Below are 19,253 nucleotides of genomic sequence, written 5' to 3'. Positions count from 1 at the left end.
GGAGGGGGAGGGAGGGGTGTTAATAAACTCCTTTTCTTGTCCACCTTTCTTTCAGAAGGGAATGCAACTTATCTACTTTCTTGATCGACCAACCAGAGGCAGGTATTTCAGTCAGTAATCAATTAGGATTACACTTTGTCATCATGGAACCACCATCTCGTCTCCTTTGGAGATCTCCCATTCCTACAGTTCTTAACATAGCGATCATTGTCCGCAGGTCGTTGCTGCACACAGTCAAATTCCATGATTCCATCAGAAATGTAATTTCAGCTAGAATAAGTAAGAAGCAACAGTTAACTAAAGGGCAATTGGATTGGATCTAAACCTTCACGGTGGAGCTTGATAGCATGGAGAGAATGCTGATACAGATGGAACTAACAGTCATGGCTGGGGACCAAGAATCATACAAAATATCTGCCTCACAGAACAAGCAAACAAATATCAGTCTGCAGGTCCATATTTACATGGCTCAAGACACTAATGCATATTTTCATAATTGCAGTAATCAAGGCATGACAACTGACAAAATATGTAGTCATAGCATATTGACAAGTGGATAATCAAGAATTGCTTCACACAACATAGATCTCCACTGCATGTCATCGCAATTTCTGTTTAACGGTATAGGTTCCATACATTCCTGAGCAACCCTAGCAATGGGGACGCCTGTAGCCTAGATGACCAACTAGGGATCAACCCCACACAACAGGTCAAACTTTCACCTAGTGCTCCCAGTCCTCTTTGTAACAGATTGCATTTGAGGTGAAGGCAAAAAAAGAGGAACATGCACCCATTCATAAACAGAGCATGTGGCATAACACATATAGAAAGTAGAGTAGATGCCTATAATGGAAAACTAAAACTATGGAGAATCTAACATAAACCAACTCTTTTCACATTGCAAATAAGAAGAACACAAGATATTCAACATGTATGATAGGTGATATAGCTCAGTTAATAGAAGGAAAAGAGAGCGCATATTGAATATATATATATATATATAGTCTACCCAAATGATGGCTTAGGCCCACTCTTAGGTGCTTAGAACCAAGTTGAACCTCACCTAGGTTTGTGCAACCTAGTCCACTGTGGACCGTCAGGGGTCTGGTCACATAGGCATCACATTCACAACGCTGTCAAACATTCCTAAGTACAGATAGTAACAGAAACAATACTCTGGAACCAAACATCTAGTTCGTAGGAATTACAAAAGCATATTACTAATCTAATAATATGACCTTCATCACACCTCCATGTATTGAAGATTATTAACAACTGCACCTTCACCAGCACTTGCATGTCTGAACTCCAAAACCAAAGTAGAGATCCACATGCCCAATATTGGTTGAAGGCAAGGAGGGAAAAGACTGGTATGTTTGTCCACTTGGACACATGGTCAATTTACTTGGATCCTATGATCAAGAAAAGCGATGTTTCATTGTAAGTCAAAATGGGAAAACTTATACATAGTGTGACACCCAAGAATACGGCAAGCACCAGGAGGGTTTGAGAGATCGGTGAAGGTGTGCAAACTTTAGTCCCACATCGCCTAGGGAAAGATTACTAGGCTAGTTGATAACCTCTAACCTCCTTAACATGGCACAACGTGTTTTAAAGCCTTGGAGCCCATAGGCCAAAGAGGACAATATTATGCAAAGTTAATGGGGCCAGAGCGTTACACATAAGAGCTAGTATAAAACTGTGGCAAATTTTCTATGCCACAGGAAAAAATAGAACAAGATTGAAGGAAAACAAAGAGAGTTATCATGAACTAAGGATCAAAAAATACACACCAAAATTAACCAACATTGTCTTTTCCTTCTGATACTCTAAAACATCCCACCAAAATTTACCACAAGTATTTCACCTCCAGAACAGCCAATTGCAGAAGTACCAATACGAAGGAAATACCTGGAGAACAAACCTATAAACCATGAACTTCCAAAATGTGAACATCCATTCCATGGTAAGGTAGTCAACCAGCTGATTAGCTGATCTTAGAGTCCATGCATAAAAAAAAATGTCTAGTTTAGCAAGTCCCACCCCCCCCACCCCCCAAAAAAAAAATTACTTCACATTTTTAGTTGAACTCTTTTTTTTTTTTTCCTGGCTTTCAAGTTAGACTAAACTTTAATGCTCATAACACAATCCGGTTTGGAACCTGGTTCAGTACCCACCAGCTCCACAAAACCACTCTTTAGTAGACCTTTGGCCTGATGGTAAGCACTCAGCAGTTCAGCAATTGGATCCTCTGATCAAAAGGTCTAATTGGTCTGAGGGGATTAGAACACTGGCATCTAAAATTCAATCAAAATAAATGCTCGAACTTTAGGTACAAGAAACTATAGCTGACCCTGTGGCTAAGGCTTTGCTGTGTTGAGCACAACTTGAATTCAAATCCACATCACCAAATATGAAATACATCATAAAACCTTACTTGATCAAACTGTCCAATTCGAATGATCCAAAGAATTGGATTGTTTTGGGCATGCCATATTGTCCTACTAACCCACTAATCACTGGGATGCTCAAAGCAATGGAATAATTGCACAACTGGGATAACTTTAACATATGGGTAGGCTTCTGAACTGGATTAACTGGATAACATGATAGGACAAAAAAATGGAGGCAATTTCTGTTTATTTCTAATCACCCAAATAGAATAATGAATGAATGCTCTTTGTGGACCACAAGGGGGCACAGAGAATGTTAACACATCATGATGAAAAAATCAAGAGGGCAAGCAGTAGAGAAGATGATAGGGTACCCTCTTAACAACAAACTAAGAGGACATGGTCTCTTCAGGGCATGCTGTAAAGTACACTTGAAGGGTGAGTTAGGTGTTTCAGGGGTGTGGGAGTCTGGGGAGTGTGGTGGAAGTGTAGATGGGAATGTGGAACTGAGGGTATAGGGGAGGTTTTGGTCTTATGTATGTGGTTGCAGAATGACCTTGGTGTATAGTTCTTCATTTTCCCTTGCTTTGCTACACTCTCCTGTATCTTCTTTCTCTTAGTAATAAATTTCTTCAGTTGTTGCTGATTCCCCCGGGGGGGGGAAGATGATGACAATAGGGAGACCAATTAAAAAAAGGAGATAAAACATACAACCAGAAAAAAAAAATACTAAATGAACATTGTAAGGAAGATTCCAAATCAATAAATAAGAAACGTAACTGTTCCAAATAGGGGCATGCCAACTGTTGTATGTATTCATGCACTGACAGATGTATGTATCCATCTCTCTGTATGTATGCGATCACCTTGAAACTAAATAGTATTGCAACACAATAACAATGCTTCCTTAAATCATGTATTAACATATAAAAAATAAATAAAATATTTCAAGAAAAATGAAACAATAACTAATTAAACTATAACAATGATAATGGAACAGGACAACCATTATTTTTATTATTTAAATTTTCAAAAAATTTTAAAAACTGCATGCAAATAATATTTGTCTCACACCCTAATAGCTGAAGAGAACTTTCAGAGCATGTAAAGCACAGGGTGACTCAACAGCAGTGAAATAAGCAGAACCTAGCTTAGAAATTTGAGGCAATGAATCGTGACATTGACCCTGATGGGAATCATGTATTAACATATAAAAAATAAATAAAATATTTCAAGAAAAATGAAACAATAACTAATTAAACTATAACAATGATAATGGAACAGGACAACCATTATTTTTATTATTTAAATGTTCAAAAACTGGATGCAAATAATATTCGTCTCACACCCTAATAGCTGAAGAGAACTTTCAGTGCATGTCAAGCACAGCACAGGGTGACTTAACAGCAGTGAAATAAGCAGTCTGCCGAATAGGTTAGAAATTTGAGGCAATGAATCATGACATTGACCCCGATGGGAAAAGAAACTAATCAATCAAAGAATGCCATCATCATCATCATCCAATGCACAACAGAAAATACCATCAGATAGATCCCTAATGAAAGGGGGTATTTGCCTTCCAACAAACATCATGTGCAAAAACAAGATACAATTCATCCCCCAACCCCAAGACCCCATAAATAAAAACAATACAGGATACATATACATATATATATATATATATACAAGCATCAAACTAGAGTATAATTTTGCACATCAACACGATGGCTATACAAGCTTTCTATTTAGATGAAAAACCGACTAGACAAAATAACATCAGCATTACGTGATTTGACAGAGACAATCCCTTCCAATTCATGGGCAGCACAAGCCTACACTTAGAATGGTGTAACTAACGCACAAAGTCTCCCTGATTCTCAATGCAGGGAATTCACACTCGTACACAGGCAAGGAAAGCGTCCATAGCACTGTGCCAACAGATAATCAGCATGAATTATCAGAAATAAAAAAAGCCGAAATACGTTATTGTCATTACCTAAACATATATGCCCGTTGCTGTAAATGTGCGGATGCAGCGGGGCAGGAGGGATAAAAATAACCTGTCCAAACCGAAAGAACAATGTTAGAATTCAGAAAATTCTCTGTGGTGTAGTAAAAAAAAAAAAAAAGGCAGAAGATCCGATCTTTTTCCTACCTGCGGCGCTTCCATAGGGTAATGCTCAGGAAAATCTACTTGAAGCTGATACGTTTCATTTGCATAGAGAGTTCCAGAAGCTCCATTAACTTCGATAATCCACCTTCAAAAAAAGAAGAAAGAAAAAACAAACAAACGGAACACAAAACGCAAATTAAAGAATATGACGAAGAGTAAAAGAGACAAAATCAGTCATTGAAAAAATTTCAGTTCATTAAATAAAATAAAAATTAAGGGAATAGTGAAATCGAGTGGAAAATAAGACCTAACAACCCTAACCTTTGGAGATTATCGGTGGCCTTATGTTTGAAACCTGCAGGAGGATTAACCTGCCACTCGACAAGTTCCTTCTGGAGTCGGTTGCATGCGATCTTGCTCAGAGCCTGAAAAGACGATAATTAAGCAGGAACGAAGGTTAGGAATGGGAGGAGACCAGAGAAGAAACAATAGAAAACAAGAATTTGTATAGAAGTAGAAATCAGGGTAAAATTAGGGTATGAAATCAATAAAAACAAAGAAGAAGAGCGAGAGGGAGAGAGAACCTTGCGAGAAGGAGCGGAGGAGCTGGTCATGCTTCTTCAACAAGGCAGCAGAGAGATTTTGAGGGACTCGACGAGCGAACCAAGCGAGCGAAGGAGCGATAAATAGATTTTTGAGAGAAATTTCGAGGAGACAATGGTAAAAGGAGAGAGAACCTTTTTATAGTTTTCAACTTGGAGAGGGGACCGTCCTCCTCCTCCCTTGGCTCTTGTCCCTATGTATTCTTGTTCTTCATTTATTTTCCCTTTAATTAATAGATAATTATTTAATTTAATCCTCAAATTAATTTAGGATAATTACTTTTTGGTAAATTAGAATATTTTTCGCTTAACCCTCACGGGTCACGGGTGTCTATCGGTTGGTTTCGGTCCGGACCGGCCTTTTAATAGGTTGGACTTAATTGGTTCTTAATGGTCATTTCTACTGGTTTCATAAATCGAATTCAAACCAATTTGCTATGGTTTAATTCGGTCCAGGTTTTGGCCGGTCAACTGGTTTGGACTTTGGATTAGAAATTGACGCCCCTAGATCACGGACTCACTTTAATGTATCCTTTGCCTTATATGTCGATATTACCCCCATTTAAATCGAACAAAGATTGATATATCCCTCTCTATCACTGTCATGGCGCGTCACTTAATGTGATAGAAACATACTTTTCCGTTTATTGGTGATTAGATCATACGTGGCCAAGTCGCCCGCGGGGGATGATTGGTCTACCATTTTTCACTTTCCTTTGAAATTTATATTTAAATAAATCAAATTGGATTCTTCGTGGTGGATTCTACTTGGTGGAGGACTACTTAACCCAGGTTGGAACAGTATTCTGCCTGGTGGTGTGGCCCTGCATCAATCGATGAGTAGCTTTACAATGGCATGAATAGGGGTGAGCTTTTGTAGGGCTTAAGGTTATCATTTCGGCCCCTTTTTGTGTCTAGGCTTAGGAACAACTCAACTTTATAACGATATTTTTTCTTCAAAAATTGAACAATAGTGTTAAAAAAAGTGCTTGAAAAGTGAAATGTGGCATTCGATTTTCTAAATGAAATTGTCATATGTCAAAAATGATAAATATAATAAATAAAAACAAAAATTGGCAATTAATTTGAGAAAGTTTCTATCAAAATGGGTGGTTGATACATCTACCTTTAACAAACACAAAATGATACATGTACCAATCTAACTAATCTCCTTTATATATATGTTGGAGGTTTGAAATGCTTACATTGTTCCATTTTTTATTTTTCGGTAACAATCATATACTCATCTAAGTGCAATGGTGGGCAATTACGAGGAATATTATTGAGTTTTTATATGTTGTAGTCTGCAATGGTCTACCATCTGCATAGTTACTACTATGTTTGTATATGTTTGAGTCAAGTATAAGGAAAGTATTTTTCAATCTTGTGCAATAAAAGATGAAAATTAATGATGATATAAAATCCCAATCCCAATGTCACATCACAGGTGGCAAATGAATTTTCCTTCTCATAGTAAGAAGACTAAATCCTATAATAAATTGTTTACCGACATTTATTATAAGTTATAGTTTTTTTTATTTATTTATTATCATTTGTGTTTTATACTCAAACGACTATCAACGGCATTACAATATTTTTTCCATCAAATTACGAATTATTAAAATTATTTTATACTATAAATTATTAGATATTTAGGTGTTATCCTATCAATTTTTTATCATTGAAAAAGAAGACCTAAAAACTTCATAACCTCAGGAAAAGAGTAACTTAAAAGAGCCATGGAATCCTAGTCCATAGATGACATACTAAGGAAGGTTGTTAGAAATAAGCACCCGATGTTGAGAATTACATGACCGATATTATTGAGATGCACTCATTGGTTGAAGCACTATGAACTGATGAAGAAGATCGGCACCGATTTTTAAGTCAACAAACCAAATAGATTGAGTCATATCAAAATAGATACTTTCCTTAAGGTCTAAAACGCCCTCTACAATGGTACAATTGGGGATTCATGCGTCTTACCTCCAAGATAAAACAACCATTAATCTCTATCTAATTGTATACAAACTATGATCATTTAGGAGAGTAAGGCTAGGCTCAATAGCTCAAAAGAATAAAACCAAACAATGATGTAGAAAACCAAAAAAAAAAAAACTTTTTTGAAATAGGAATTGTCTTACTATATAGGAGAATAAGGGTCACCTTTAATGGGTGCTCCCAAAAGTCATGTCTCTTCTATAATACATGTTTATTAATCATTTAGACATGCTTTCCAATAGTCACACCTATTGGTCACTTAGGTGCCTATTGAGAAGAGACAAACCTCTCCAACACATACTTTGATGAAATAAAATAATATTTTGATTCTTTAATTTTAAAATTATTAAAATATTATAACAAAGGTCAGTACTATATGGACCAATAAATTAGCTGTGATGTGGCATTTCGAATAGAGCCCCAACAACCCCAACTCACATGTCAAAATTTAGTCCATAAAATTGAATTGGTCATATATCAAAATAAATCGTTGAAAAATGATGACTACCCATGCTTGAGAAGGTATAGAGCCGAGTTCTCCAAAGGTTCCAATGAATAAGAATCCATTTTTCCTATCAAAGAAATAAAGAAAAAAAGGATTTCATTCACCAGGCCGCTTGAAATGGAACAGGGGGTGTCATGAGGGTAATTTTGAGAAAAAAATTAAGGGCTTTTGTGAACCCTATGATAGTTGGTGATCGTCTCCATAGTTGAATGAAAGCTTTTCCGAAGGTATATGATTGAATTAGCCTATAAAAATTGATCCGTGGCCACTTCAAACCATACTTTAATGATCAATATTATTGTGCCATCTTTCCACGTAGCACAAATAGTGTGCTATATTGGAATCCCTTCTCACTTATGTCACGAAAAGAACCTTTTACCCTAATTATATATGTAATTTGATGAAAAATGATGTATGAACATCATTTGTTGCAAATATATCTTACAATATGTATGATGAATAATGAATGAAGGGAATGAACTTCGCCTTAAATTATCCCTAACCTATCTTTTTGTGTGATGTTTGCCATGTTCGAATTCCTTCTTATCTAATATTTAACTATAGAGAAGAAAAGAAGCATCTAAGATGTTCCCACTTAGTTGAATAACTCTTATTCTTTTGACTTCTCTTAGGTTTATTCATTCTTTTCGATTTTTCAGCTAAAGTAATCACACCCCCATTTAGTTATTTTTTACTTTTAGAAACCCCATTTTGTAGTTAGGAGTAAGCATATTCTAACCTCATTTTCCACATGAATAGAACTTATGGTTTTAGGTTTTAGATATCGATATTGGGTTGGTCATATCATATGATCCATATATGTATTGATGTCGGTCCTGATCAATACGGATTAGTCAATATGGTACAAAAATTCATTTTATTTATTAAAAAAATTGATGTTTTAATATTGTATCAGCCCGATATTGCCCTGCTACCAATATTGATATTAATACATATCAGTATTGGTATCAACAAAGACCAAAATCAGTGCCAACAGCATGAAATAATCTTTGATTGAAATTTCTCATAATTAATATACTAAAGGTAAGGTTGGTCTCCATTGTGTTGTCATGATGTTCGATTAAGGCAAATTGCAACCCTAGACAAGGTTGGACTAAACCCGAAAGCAACTTGAGTTAGGAAAATATATATATATATATATATATATATTTGAATAGGAGTCAATATGCCTAGGTTCAATGTATCATTTTCTCATCATTTTTCTTTTTGTTCGTTTATATTTTTAATTAGTCTAATCACTGAGGATCTTTAAAGATAAGTAGATACATATGTCCTATGTCGAATTTTGCAAAGGATGTTAGAAAGGACATCTCGTCGCCTCCATTTCCTCCCCAAAAAATTGCCCAATAATTCACCCAACAAAATTCCCAATAAGATAAGATCAAGTTATCCTCAAGCCATGATAAGGTAAAATTCCTCCATTAATGGTGTTCATAGGGATATGATAAATGGTAATAGTGAGAATATTTGAAAACTCGTTTAAAAACTTTTTTTGTGTTGAAGATTGAAAATAAAAAGATGTATTTTTTTTTTTCTTTAAATAAAAAGATGTACATGATGTCCATTTATGCAAAGGCTATAAATACCAAATGACCAATCCTACTGGCTAAAAGTGAGTCTGGCACCAGCCTACACCATATTATTGGGGATCTAAACTTCCCGCACACATAAAAAGGCTGGGAAGCAAGAATGGAATCCCTACACTTGGTAACAATTGTCAACGTAAACTGCTTACTTTTAATTGATTAGTATTTCCATGAATGAAAAATGGTCCCAATCGTCAACATAAACAAGAAAAGGGAAGGGGGGATGTTTGGGGAAGTCAAAAGGATTTCACATTCACTTTCTCCCTTTTTGCAAGCAAGCTTGCAAGAAGAAAGATTCTTTTCACCCATAATGAGTACCACAAGAGGTTAGGGAGTTATCCCACGGCTTGGAGAATTTGGGTATATAATCTAATCTATGGACTTGTATTTTTAGGTTATCTTCATTGTGGGATGACTTTCTGGGCTGCCAGGCTGTTGGAGAGGATCTTTTTCCTCATTTCTTTCCCCTCCCCTCTCTATTGTACAAATTCTGCCATGTCGCTATAGTCCATCCTCTCATAATAAAATATGGATGAGAAACTCTGCACATGTGGTGACACTAGTTAGAAAAATTCTTAAGATTTAGGACCAGCTTTCTCTCCCCCCACTAGTGAAAGAGATTCCTTGACTTCATTGTTCTTGGATAAGATTAGGGGTGTCAATTTCGGGATAGGCCCAACCGAGCTTGCCTGATTAAAGCCCAATCGAGGTCATTAATAAATGTGTCGAGCTAATATGTCATTCTCAGTGCATAGTGTAAGCATGATGGGTCCAACCGATTACAAGCCTGACACGTTTAGCCCAACCATTTATATGTATATTTAAAAAAAAAAATATTTTGTAGAATAAGATATATTGGTATTTTTATCGATTGTTTAATGTAAGTGTAAAGTTTTGTTCTAAATTATTGATGATTTAATAAATATATTAAAATTTCAGAAAAATCTAAGACAATTAAATCCTGTAAGGCTTTAATGGCATATTAGCCTGTTTAAAGCCCGATCACGATCAGAGTAACTTGAAACCCAACCGCTCCTGACCAAGACAGACTCATTATTTAAATAAAAGGTAATTCACCGTGCCACCCCATGGAGAATGCCACAATTATAAGACTACCCCCTATGTTTCACCAAATTAGACTTAGACCCCCTACTGTCAGTTACTGTTAAGGAATATGCCATATATGTTGATGTCAGCTGTTATATTATTTTAAAATACCAAAATACCCTTATAAAAGGTAAAGTACCTGATATACCCTACCTAAATCAATGCTTGACCTTGAAAACTTGGGTGATTTGAGATACTGCCAACCCTAAAAATCAGATCTTAAATGAACCAAATCTGAAATTTTTAGGCCTGGAGAAAATAAATCTTGAAAAAAAAAATGAATTTGAAAAAGAGATACTCCACAACTCGTGATCTTGTCACCTAGATCTAAGCCTATAACTATAACCTACAAATTATAACTCAATTGTATAAATCATAAATATAAAAGGTTGAATAAAAATAAAAGAGTACTTGAAAGAAAATAAGCAACAAAGTTATAAGAAATTACTCCAAGTTTATTTATTTCTTCTCTCCTACACCTTAGTACTTTTAGTCTCAAAAGATTTCACCTACAAATTGTGGGTTTCTCTTTTTTAGGAAAGAGAAATTTGTTACCCTACCTCCCCATTTCCTATAAGTACAACTCATGTAAGAGGAGGGAGGACACTTCATTCTTCTTATAGGGTTTTTTTTAATTGCCTCTCTCTCTCTCTCTCTCTCTCTCTCTCTCTCTCTCTAGTTTTAGTTCTTATTTGTTTTTGCTTTAATCACTTTTGTAATAGCTTTTTATTTCAATTACCATAGACAAGGTCCGAATTCGTTAAGGCATTCTAAGTTGAGTAGTAAGAGGTTTCACTACATATTCCCACCCTTTTGGAAGCTTAAACGCACCCAACATTGGCTATGAGCAAAACCATCCACCACCCAATACTATCGATCAATCGGTCACTATGGCTATGAGGAAACCACCCTTCCAATTCGTGGAAATCAATGTGATATCGGCGCAAGACCTAGCTCCTTTGTCCAGTAAAATGCGCACCTATGTTGTCACCTGGGTTAACCCAACACGCAAGCTCTCCACCGGCATCGACTCCCATGGTCACGCCCAACCCAACCTAGAACGACAAGTTTGTGTTCCGTGTCGAACACCAATTTCACCAATCCAACACCATTGCCGTCATGATCGAAATCTATGCCCTCCGCTGCTTCGCGATGTCTACATCGGAACCATCCGAGTCCTTGTCGGAAATCTCATCCCAAACAACGTCCGCAGCTGTGGATCCACCCTCTGCAATATGTGATTCGTAGCCCTCTAGATCTGACATCCCTCAGGCCGTCCACAGGGCATCCTCAATATCGATGTTGCAGTCCTCGACAGTTCATTGCGAAGTATGCCACTCTACACCATCACCAACTCCGCTGTCAAATACCTTGACCTAATGGGGGAAGAAGTCCACAACCCAAGCCACCATAACCACTCACCTCCCAAGATCAAACTCCACTGCACCAGCATCTCCGAGATGCTAAAAGATAAGGATATCGCGTCGCTAACGGAACCCACACGTCTAATATGTCCTAAAAAGTGAAGAAATTGAGATTTTGAGAAAGAAGAATAACCACCGCCGCGAGCGCTGCCACCACCACCACTGCCACCGCCATCGCCACCAGCACCGAAAGGAAACGAGAGACACTATCATGTGCCTGGTGCGCTTGCAAACGAAGGAGATTTGAGTTATGAGTAGTTTTGCATTTGGTCATGTGTTAATGAAAAGGGTAAAACTGTCATTTCAATTCCTCACTTTATAGTGATTGACAGTAGGAGGTCTGAGTTTAATTTGATGAAACAATGGGGATGATCTTATAATTGTGGCATTCTCCAAGGAGTGGCACTGTAAATTACCCTTAAATAAACATGTCACAATGCGAGGGTATAAACCTGATTAAGATCGGTCCGACCCAACATCGATTGTCAACCCTAGATGAGACTCATGGAGACAACTATGAGTTTTGATTACTTTCACGGTTTCACCATTGCTGAAGGGAGATTCTCCCTAGGGTTTAATATAATTCTCTTACGCATGACTCTTCAATTTGGTTGGTAAAAAATAAGCAGATGTGAAAAAACTGTGCTGCCCTTACCAGAGGATGGTCGCGTTATCGTGGACTCGTGTGCGCCCTCCCATTGTTCTTCTTCGACAAAGTGGGTTACTTTTCCACAAAAAAGAAAAAGAAAAAAAGAAAAGACAAAGTGGGTTACTTCCGTTTCGAATACCGATTCCGATTTTGAAATCCTGACAGTCTGACCACAAGAGAAGTGAAGTCACTCAGACCGTCCGACGGATAGGGGAGGAACAACACTTCGTCTCATTGTTTCAATACTCTCTAATGGCGGCAACCTCTTCTGTATCGTCGTTATCATCCCTCTTCAATCAACCACACAACGCGTTTCGCGTTAGACTCCAAAGTTGCCGTTCTTTTAAGTTTAATTTCATCCCTCTAATCCCTAATTCATATCGTTCTTCATCTTATTCTCCTGCAACTCCACGGCCGATCAAACGAAGTATTTACCTAAATCATGACAGGACATTCTGCGATTCTCATCTTCCCCTTTACAAGAAATCTGACGCCCCGAGTCTTCGAGACTTTATGGCTCGAGCTGCGCTCACCGCTTCGGAAACTCAACCCGGGTAAGCTTAAAATTTCCCACCTTCTCGATTGTTGCATTTGCGTTCATGCATTATAATTTATAATCCTATCTGTTGTGTGTTCAGGAGATCTATATAAGTTAATAAAGCAACAGCCAGTGCCTTCATAATTCATATGGCGTCATTTGTATTCCACATTTGAATAGCCTTTGGTTGTTTGGGGGGGTGGGGGGAATGTTGCAGGATTTACCTTGAAATTTATAAGCTAGGGTTTAGGTTCAGTATGCTGAATTGACAAAGAAGTCATGTGAGTACTAATGTATAAATTATGATATCATTTTCTGAACTAAAACTATTACCTAAATGGAGAAACTAAAAAAACATAGTGAAAGTGAAACTACAACCTAGCTTGACGATTCATAAATTGAATTGATTCCTGGCCTATGTTTGGGCCCCAAACCATGGTTTAGGGGGCTAATTGGTTAGTGGATTTTCTTACATGTGTTTTAAAGTGCAACGCAAGCTTGCCACTTTGATGTCTTTGTCCTGAGAGAAGATGACCACACCAAGCTAAAATGAAGTATGTTATTCAGCCTGTCTTGAATTTGATGCGATCCTCTCATAGGAAGCTTTCCACCAGTTTCCCTTTATTGTACTGTATTGTACTCTCCTAAGAATATAGCTTTCTAAATACAAATAACTTGTTTTAGATGTCAATGGATAGTCTTTTTCTTTATAGAATTTGAAGTGAACTTCTCAGGCTAATTTGGTTGGTTGGGCTGCATTTTATGGAATCAAGTCCAAACAAAATCTGAAATACCTAAGTCCGTTGGAGAGTATATCAAATCCAATTGTGGAGTTCAGAAAGAATAGCTAATTCAAGCCAAGCAAGCCAATTCTAGTGGGAAAGAAGAAGTTGGAAGTGGAAATCTGATGGCATGTGTACAGAAATTGTGAATAAAATTGACATGTGGTGTGCCACAGTCCTCTGATAAAGTAAAGAATTTTGCATTTGTTATTGAATATCTGATTTAAGAGATATGTGACAATAATGAAATCAGACTTGATGCCTTTTCATTTCCATCTTGCAAAAAGAAGTGGCGGCAGATTCCTTGCCAGTGGTTCTTATTTTTACTAATATATGTAGTTGCCAGGGGCTCGAAGCAAGTAATGAGTTTTATAGGTAGCTTTTTTGTTGTTGAAGCACAATAAATGAAAAATTCCACTGTGGGGTTGATACTGGAGCTGAAGTGAACCATATTCCAAGACATTGCTGATCTCATTGGGTTTCCAGTTAGGGGATTTGCCAGCGCACGATTGCCAATTGTTAAGAAGTTGGAGCATGACACTTCGATCTTGGCTCTTGGGGAGCAGGGGAGAGGGCAAGAGAGATCTTCAAGTACTGGTTAAGGATTTCTGCCGTTCTTGGTAGAATAATAATTTGGTTATGATAAAAGTTACAGGCTTCTTTAATGTGAGCTTTTATCTCACAATGGTGGTTCTGGTTTTGCCCAGCAGTCTCTCTTTTGTGCTCGATCCCCCTATCAGGTCTGTCCGGATAGGAGTGATGCCATTGAATATTTGGATGTTAGTGTGGTTCCAGAGGACTCCAAGTCCAAGGTTGACATGGTATGGTATGGTGTCACTCCATCTTTTACAGGCGGCCAGACCTATGGCCTTCCTGAAGCAATGCATTTTTGATAGTGAGAAATTCAAATGGTTAGCCAAAAATTGAACTTGAATGTCTGCAAGGGATTCATGATTTCTTCACTTAGGTGGCATTGAGCTAAATGAATCATCACATGACGAGTGATTTGCATTAACAAACAAGTTGGAGGTAAACAACTTATCAACGACAACAAATGAGCCTTATCCCAACTAAATGGGGTCGGCTATATGGATCATTGCCTTCCAATCAGCTCTATTTAAGGTCATACTTGGTACAAGACTACAAGGCTAAGCTATGCATGTCTTTCCTCACCACTTCTCATAGGTTCATTTTAGGTCTGCCCCTGACTCTTTGAGTTCTTATCTTGTATCGGAGCTACTCCTAATTCAGCTCTAATACGATCATTCATTACTTTATCCTTAGTTTTTCCACACTACCATCTCAACATCTTCATAACTGCTACACCGAGTTTATCTACATGATGCTTCTAACTGTCAAACATTCTGCACCATGCATCATAGCTGGTCGGATGACTGTCCTATAATTTTTTTTTTTGAGAGGAATATGTTGATCGCACAACACTCCAAAGGCACCTCTCCACTTCATCCATTCTTCTTCTTCTTCATTTTTTTTTTTTTTTTTGGTTTTTTTTTTGGTGTGTGAAACATCATCCTTTATATCACCTTTTTTATTTATGATTGAGCCTAGATGCCTAAAGTAATTACTTCGTAGAATCTCCCTCTCAACAAATTTTACTATCTCATTATCTCGTCTTAGTGTAGTTACATACCATATAATCTAACTATCCAAAAAAAAAACCATATACTCCATCTTAGTTCTACTTGTCTTCAAACTTTTTGATTCCAAGGTTGATCCCCTCCAACTCGGTGTTAATCTTTACTCTTGTTTCATCTTCCAAAACAGTATCATCAACAAAAAACATACACCAAGGAACCTCATCTTGAAGATCTCTAGTAAGCAGCTTGTCAACTTGGTGGAAATTGAGCATGAGTTCAAGTATTCTTTTCAAACCATTGCATATATATCTTCATATATGTTACATTAGTTGTTGACCCTTTTTTTCTAGATTATTGGTGCTTATGGATTTATGGAAGTTTAATAGGTATATCATTCTTTAAATGGATAGCATATATATTTTCTTTCCTCTCACCACTTATTGTTTATAATGCTTAGCAATTTGTTTTTTGTTAAGTTGGGATAAGGCTGAGTTGTTGTAACTTCCTTTATTTATATGATAGCTGGTGCTAATTAAAACTTATTTTTTTCTCCTGTTTATCTGTGTAGCCCTGGATCAGCTTCGGAAGTTCTTCCAAGAGGTCGTATTTACCATGAAACTTATGGATGTCAAATGAATATTAATGACATGGAGATTGTACTATCTATCATGAAGAAAGCTGGATACAGTGAAGTTGTAGATGTTCCAGAAAATGCAGAGATAATTTTTATCAACACTTGTGCCATTAGGGACAATGCAGAACAAAGGGTCTGGCAGAGACTTAACTATTTCTGGTTTCTTAAAAGACACTGGAAGAGCAATGTCTCCACTGGAAGGTCGCAGTCTTTGCATCCTCCAAAAGTAGTCGTCTTGGGGTGCATGGCTGAACGTTTAAAGGAAAAGATACTTGATACAGATAAGATGGTCGATGTTGTCTGTGGGCCTGATGCATATAGGGACTTACCACGGTTATTGGAAGAGGTTGACTATGGTCAAAAGGGGATCAACACTCTTCTTTCCCTCGAAGAAACTTACGCCGATATCAGTCCAGTTAGGGTTACAAAGAATTCAGTCACTGCATTTGTCTCTGTAATGAGGGGATGCAATAACATGTGTTCATTTTGTATCGTTCCTTTCACTAGAGGACGAGAGAGATCACGTCCTGTGGAATCAATTGCGAGAGAAGTTGGTGAGCTTTGGAAAGACGGTGTGAAAGAGGTAATGCTTCTAGGTCAGAATGTGAATAGCTACAATGATGCTTCTGGGAGTGACAAAGATATTGGACAAGGAGCCAATTGGAAGTATAGTGAAGGATTTTCCAGCATGTGCAAAGTGAAAACGATGGGTCTGCGCTTTTCTGATCTCTTGGACAGACTCTCTACAGAATTTCCTGAGATGCGTTTCAGATATACGTCCCCACATCCTAAAGATTTCCCAGATGATTTACTGTATTTAATGCGGGATAGATATAACATCTGTAAAACTATCCATTTGCCTGCACAAACAGGGAGTACAACTGTCCTCGAAAGAATGCGTCGAGGATACACTCGGGAAGCATATTTGGATCTTGTGCAAAAGATAAGAAGCATTGTTCCTGATGTTGGGATAAGCAGTGATTTCATATGTGGTAAGGGATTATAGAACTCTCTTTTCCTGAATTTATTGAACATTTATTTTCACTCAATTTTGTAACTTAAGAAACCAATGGCTTTGAGTTTGTATGATGAATTAACTGCAAATCTTAGATGCTCATCATCATTTAGAACTGTTGGTGCTGAGACAAACAATTCTATATAACCAGTGAGGATGTGGTCCCATCAAACTTATGTCATTCATAAACATCCAAATAATGCAATTTTTAATCTTCCAGAATAAGCAAAATAAATCAGTTGATTATTATCCTATTTTTTTGGTCAATACAAATAAAAACTTTCCTTCCAAAAGTATTGGGAGAGAAATGCTCCCAAGCAGGGTTCTGTACACTTAAAGCAGATTGACTGGAAGTATGTAATAAATCAGATGATTCATTCCTACTCGTGTTTCTTGTATGTTACTGAGACCTCAAAGTTAATGGTTCCTCCATCTTTCCAGTATATTTTAATCTGTGGGATTGTCTTTGTTGTCTTACACATCCGAACATCGTGTCCCACTTTTGTTGTCTTACACATCCGAACTATTGTTTTGCAGGATTTTGTGGAGAAACAGAGGAGGAACATGCTGAAACATTAAGCCTCATAAAGGAAGTTGGTTATGATATGTCATACATGTTTGCATATAGCATGAGGGAGAAAACACATGCCCATAGAAATTATGTTGATGATGTCCCAAATGACATCAAGCAGAGACGACTGACTGAGCTCATTGAGACATTCCGTGGGACAACAGGTCATTGTTATGATTCGCAAATTGGAACCATTCAACTTGTGTTGGTTGAACGACCAAACAAGAGAGCTCCTGAGACGGAGCTTATTGGCAAGAGTGACAGGGGTCATAGAGTTTCATTTGTTAATGTTCCAGTCCCTAATTCAGATAAAAATTATGAGACAATAATGGCTAAAGTTGGTGATTATGTCGAAGTCCGCATATTGAAATCAACAACAGCATCTTTGTTTGGGGAAGCACTGGCCGTAACAAGCTTGAGCTCATTTTACAGAAAAATGGATGATGTAGATGTTGCCTGTGCAAACAGAAGTTAGAAACTTGTTATTGAAATCAACAAGAGAATCTTTGTTCCGGGAAGCACTAGCTGTAGCAACCTTGAGCTCATTTTACGGCAAAATGGATGATGTAGATGGTACCTGTGCAAATAGAACTTAAAAACTTGTTCTCTAATGGGTATTGTTAGTTTTTTATTCTCTCAATGAAAATGAAGGAAGACTATGTTGATGCACGTCTGATGTATCAAACTTGTTACAAGATTGATCAGGAATTGTTTTTGGTAAGGGCAACACATGCTTCAAAGTTGGTAGGGTCTTTGAGCATAAAAGTCTGCATAGGGAACTTTAACTATTTTAAGGATTTGCCTAGTGATTCATGGTGATGAAGCAGATTGCTAACAGTAGCCGACTCCACAACAACCAATTTACACTACTTAACCAACTATTGTAGATTTGTAGTGATGAAATTACCATTTTTTGTATTTACTGTGTCACCCCATGCTCCTTGTCATTCCCTTTACCCCTCTGGTGTGCGTGAGTACAATCCCCTTGGACAGTCGCTTAGAAATAAATAATATAAGAAAAGGCTTTAGTAGATTATCAATAATATCAATAGAATAAAGGGTGCAATTCGCTAATTCAATTGGATTGGGAAGAAGCAGGGTAGAGGGTGAGATAGAAGGGGACTGGAAGCTTTCAACTTAGACACCAAACTCAAAGCTATTACTCCAATGAAATTATAGGCCATATGGCTTGGTTATGCCACAAAATAAAACACCTAGCGAATCCACAGGGCACCCTTTCTACAGCACTGAACTACCCCGTGGGTCAAAAAACATGGCCAACTGACCAAGCATTCCCTGACCCTTAACTTTAAAACATTTCAATGACACTTGAATTAATATAACTAACTCACCAAGCATTGGGATTAGGGATGTCAATTTCAAGTCCGCACCAATAGGTCTGACTGGGACTGACACGATTATGGCCTGACCTGGAGCAGCCCGATTAATAAAAGTGTCTAGTCTAAGCCCGGCCCGTTTATAAATAGGTAGTACATGGTGCAAGGGGTAAGCCCGATGGGCCTCTCAATCGGCCTGGCCCGTTTATAAGCCCGACTCAGACCGACATATTTAGCTCGACCGTTTATGTAGGTATTTTGATTTTTTTAGGGATAGAATATGGTATATATTGTTATTTTTATCAATTATTGACTGTAATTAAATGTAATGTCTATTCAAAATTGTTGATAATTTAATAAAATAAATTAAAGTATCC

The 19,253-nt window shown here is 37.4% G+C and overlaps 2 protein-coding genes across 2 annotated transcripts; one reads left to right on the top strand and one right to left on the bottom strand.

Annotated features, from left to right (window-relative positions):
* Window positions 1-13: 13 nt before the first annotated feature.
* Window positions 14-5,277, bottom strand: LOC122091038 (probable ubiquitin-conjugating enzyme E2 18). The gene is made up of 6 exons (XM_042660847.1): window positions 5,091-5,277; window positions 4,828-4,931; window positions 4,549-4,651; window positions 4,390-4,453; window positions 326-414; window positions 14-224 (listed from the first exon to the last, which is right to left on the bottom strand). Exons 1-6 carry the CDS (start codon window positions 5,118-5,120, stop codon window positions 129-131), a joined length of 486 nt encoding a protein of 161 aa, XP_042516781.1. The 5' UTR covers window positions 5,121-5,277; the 3' UTR covers window positions 14-128.
* Window positions 5,278-12,533: 7,256 nt separating this feature from the next.
* Window positions 12,534-18,266, top strand: LOC122092450 (CDK5RAP1-like protein). Its single transcript, XM_042662771.1, has 3 exons — window positions 12,534-12,955; window positions 15,888-16,945; window positions 17,506-18,266. Exons 1-3 carry the CDS (start codon window positions 12,654-12,656, stop codon window positions 18,012-18,014), a joined length of 1,869 nt encoding a protein of 622 aa, XP_042518705.1. The 5' UTR covers window positions 12,534-12,653; the 3' UTR covers window positions 18,015-18,266.
* The last annotated feature ends 987 nt before the right edge of the window (window positions 18,267-19,253 follow it).

The sequence above is a fragment of the Macadamia integrifolia genome, chromosome 10 (genome assembly GCF_013358625.1).
Source record: "Macadamia integrifolia cultivar HAES 741 chromosome 10, SCU_Mint_v3, whole genome shotgun sequence".
Taxonomy (NCBI): domain Eukaryota; kingdom Viridiplantae; phylum Streptophyta; class Magnoliopsida; order Proteales; family Proteaceae; genus Macadamia; species Macadamia integrifolia.
Note: the sequence above shows the minus strand (reverse complement) of the source record. Positions and strands in the feature narration are given on the sequence as shown.

What these genes read in the sequence shown, in the direction of transcription:
- LOC122091038 (XM_042660847.1), bottom strand. Translation starts at nt 5,120, where the DNA reads ATGACCAGCTCCTCCGCTCCTTCTCGCAAG. An exon ending in ACCCTATGGAAGCGCCGCAG is followed by an intron (nt 4,454 to 4,548) that starts GTAGGAAAAAGA and finishes CGGTTTGGACAG; the next exon opens with GTTATTTTTATCCCTCCTGC. An exon ending in CAACGGGCATATATGTTTAG is followed by an intron (nt 415 to 4,389) that starts GTAATGACAATA and finishes TCTGTGAGGCAG; the next exon opens with ATATTTTGTATGATTCTTGG.
- LOC122092450 (XM_042662771.1), top strand. Translation starts at nt 12,654, where the DNA reads ATGGCGGCAACCTCTTCTGTATCGTCGTTATCATCCCTCTTCAATCAA. An exon ending in GCTTCGGAAACTCAACCCGG is followed by an intron (nt 12,956 to 15,887) that starts GTAAGCTTAAAA and finishes TTATCTGTGTAG; the next exon opens with CCCTGGATCAGCTTCGGAAG. An exon ending in AAGCAGTGATTTCATATGTG is followed by an intron (nt 16,946 to 17,505) that starts GTAAGGGATTAT and finishes ATTGTTTTGCAG; the next exon opens with GATTTTGTGGAGAAACAGAG.